This window comes from Coffea eugenioides, chromosome 2, assembly GCF_003713205.1.
Source record: "Coffea eugenioides isolate CCC68of chromosome 2, Ceug_1.0, whole genome shotgun sequence".
In the NCBI taxonomy this organism is placed as follows: Eukaryota; Viridiplantae; Streptophyta; class Magnoliopsida; order Gentianales; family Rubiaceae; genus Coffea; species Coffea eugenioides.
In genome coordinates, this window is record NC_040036.1 from 32708520 (window position 1) to 32711893 (window position 3374).

General features: G+C 44.8%; 1 protein-coding gene across 1 annotated transcript; it reads right to left on the bottom strand.

Moving 5' to 3' along the window:
- Positions 1–2710, bottom strand: LOC113763744 (protein ALP1-like). The gene is made up of 5 exons (XM_027307657.1): positions 2488–2710; positions 1598–1642; positions 909–1516; positions 606–837; positions 1–512 (listed from the first exon to the last, which is right to left on the bottom strand). Exons 2-5 carry the CDS (start codon positions 1626–1628, stop codon positions 58–60), a joined length of 1326 nt encoding a protein of 441 aa, XP_027163458.1. The 5' UTR covers positions 1629–1642; positions 2488–2710; the 3' UTR covers positions 1–57.
- Between the last annotated feature and the right edge of the window lie 664 nt (positions 2711–3374).

Genomic DNA, 3374 nt, shown 5'->3' on the forward strand with positions numbered 1-3374 from the left:
TCTGCCGTGGAAATTTTGATGTCCTGTCCACAAGCCACTACACAATAGAAGACCTAATTAGTAATGTCGATGAAGGTACATATGGTCGGCCATTGCCCGACGCACCTCATTCCACTCAGCCATGTTTTGTTGCGACATATTAATTTGCTGTAACCCTGGGACTTGGTAACCATCTTCATAAGCATCTTCGATTTCGATTGCTCCGGCAGCAGCCCCAGCGGCAAAATAGTCGTCATTCGACACTTTCTCCCTCATGAAGTTGTGGAGAGCACAACAAGCAAAGACAATGTTGTTTTGAGTGGCAATGAGATAATTCTGCATTGGACCTTTGAGTATTGGAAATCGCATTTTCAGGACATCGAAAGAGCGTTCAATCACGCTTCTAAGTGATGCTTGGCGGCGATTGAAAAGGGATTTAGTTGCACGCGCTTGTACTGTCCCCCGGGCAGGCCTAAATGGTGCTATAAACCCAGGCATATTGGTATATGTGGCGTCAACTAGGAAATATTTATCTGCAAATCCACATTTCCACACATGTATCATTTTTTTGGAACAATTAAATAGACTGCACGAATAGGGGACTAGTTAGTATAGACGAAGCATACCCACTGGTGGCATGGGAAAGTTAGACTCTGGAGCAACCAAAGCCTCTTGTAGCACCCGTGCATCTTGTGCACTGCCTTCCCAATCACATTGGACATAGACAAATCTCATATCATGATCACAGGCAGCTAACACATGCTGAGATAAGTCTCTCCTCCTCTTCCGGGTAATGGTCCGGTTCTCAGCAGTGAACCAGGCTGAGATGTGAGTTCCGCCTATTGCCCCAACACAATCCTATAACACGAACATTAGTATTACTCCTAACCATTGACCTAAAGTAAATTCAAGAACAGAAATTAACTAACCTTGAACCAGGGATAAAACATCTCGCTGTTCAGAATCCGTGGATGAGTTTCATTGTAATTCCTTGGTCTGATTATATCTCGTCCTAGCCGCACCAATGCTCTAAGGCAACGCCTCACAAGTTGATCAACTGTCTCCGGGGAATGTTTAAAGTGTTCAGATAGAAGCCGATGGCATTCATTGTGGCTAAGGCATACCAGTGCAATAGCCTTTGACTCGTGAATTCCCACCCTCAGTGTGGGGTGCTGCTGCCAATAATTCTGTTCGACCAACAAATTACACAGGTGCAAGAACAGGGGAACATCCATGCGCAAGTTCTCGAAGATCCTGTCCCGATGCCCGTTTATAAGCTCGATTACCCATTGTTGCCTAGATAATGCGCTATCGCGATACCTTCGTCTTGGAATGTGCAGCAGTGGGTCAAACAGAGCTAATCCTAATAGCAAAAATGCTAAGAAAATCAACTCATCGTCGGAGTGGTCCGCCAAGTTCATGCCATGGAAAGGTGTGAGATTATCCCTGCAGTAATTAGTAATACACAGCTGCAAATCATTTTCTCCACAAGCTGATTCGGCAGTAGAAGTACTGCGTGAAGGGTCTTTTTGCAACCCTGCAACCATTAAGTGAATACATTAATCCTGTTCCATATTTCCCCACCCAAACATATAACCACGAATGCATTACTGCATACCCTTCAAAGCACGCCTCCTTAGTCGGGGCATGTAATATTGACACCCTATTCAGCGTTACCAGAACACCACCAGTGGAGGATTTGGTGCCCAACAAGTATATAGAGATAACCCAAAAGCAAGAGCAATAAACAAGTTAATAGCATGAAATGATGTAGCTATTTGACAAGAACAGCCAGCCAGCTAATTAGATATATTTTTTCCAGCTAATTACTCAGCAAAGAGAACAACAAAATTTGATGGAATTAAATGGATCGCTAGAAGAGCAAATCTACATTATCAATGTGCACCAAAGCCAAATAAGGCAATCAAGTGGCCAGCAGGGAGATTTCTGCTTGAGAGCTGAAATGGCAAGAAACAATATAGACATGGCTGATGTAAGCCATCCATGCGCAATTATTTCAATGGCATCATAAAGAGCGCAATTCACAGTAGAACTTGACAACTGGATCAGAAGTCAGAAATGCAGTGAAGAAATCCCGAAACATTGACCAAATCCACTAACAACTGTTAACCCAAGATGAAGTTTGTGCATGCTGTTAAACGTTGTGAGAATAACATAACATGCTTCAGGCAAACATGGGACTAGAGAAATGTTCTCGACAAAAATGGAGATATTGCACCTTAAAAACCAGTGTTCTGGCCATGCGGAATATTAGGAAGAAGCCTCTTCGCTTTTTTCAGATGGAATTCCACGATTCTTGGAAGAAGATGTCAGAAAAGCTCAAAGATAAATACTACTTTCATAATTCAAGAAGGACATTCTCTGAGGAACTCTCTCTCTCTCTCTCTCTCTCTCTCTCTCTCTCTGTTGACGCCGGAAATCAAAATGGGAAAAGAGAAAAAAGATAAGATAAAAACAGGACCCAAAAGAGGAGGACTGAAAGCAGACCTTGGAACTTCACCGGAGCCCGAATTGGTTTTCCAGAAACCGGATGAGGTTAGTAGAAGTCTGTTGCTGTCACTCGGATGACTGCCTCGAGGGAGTGTCTTCGATGACAGATCTACCGAGAACTGAGACGAAATTCATCGATCGGGGAGTACAAACCTGGAACAGATGCACACCTTGACCGGCGCCGACGGCAGCTTTTCTCTGTGCTCAACCGGGTAATGAATTAAATTTTGGACAGTCGACTGGGGATGGGAGAAGAAATTGGCGGCCAAATACAATAATGTGTTTTTAAATACCTAAAAGGGAAAATCGCCAATTTAGTCCCTAAACTTTTTTTTTCCGTCAATTTAGTCCCTATACATTATTTATAGCCAATTTAATCCCTAAACTTATATTTCGATTCCAATCAAGGAACTTAGCGGCGGCGCCACCTCATAATTTCCATCGGCTTCCAGATCTAGGAACCCAGAAGGGGTATTTTAGGGACTTCCATATTTTTCATATTTCCCTTTGACTTTCATCTTATTTCTATATGGTCTTCACCTTCAACGACACCTCCCTCTCCTCTATCACATCAGAGCGTCTACTCCGGGCTATGCAGAGCGTCTACTCCGTCCTCTGCTCCCTCAACCTCCAGGACAAGGTCTCCATCACCACTGCCCACTCCCTCGCCGTCCTCCAGACCTCCTACCTCCCCTTCGCCTGCAGGTTCCACCCGGACCTCACCCCCTGCTTGACTGCCATCCTCAACTTCCATCTCAAGACCGGCTCCCCTTTCCTCATCAATGCCTACCCCTACTTCGCCTACAAGGCCAACCCCAAGCAGGTCCCTCTGGAGTTCGTCCTTTTCCAGCCCAACTCCGGGATCGTCGATCCCGCCACCCCTA

What these genes read in the sequence shown, in the direction of transcription:
- LOC113763744 (XM_027307657.1), bottom strand. Translation starts at nt 1,628, where the DNA reads ATGCCCCGACTAAGGAGGCGTGCTTTGAAGG. An exon ending in AAGGAGGCGTGCTTTGAAGG is followed by an intron (nt 1,517 to 1,597) that starts GTATGCAGTAAT and finishes TAATGGTTGCAG; the next exon opens with GGTTGCAAAAAGACCCTTCA. An exon ending in TGTTTTATCCCTGGTTCAAG is followed by an intron (nt 838 to 908) that starts GTTAGTTAATTT and finishes TTCGTGTTATAG; the next exon opens with GATTGTGTTGGGGCAATAGG.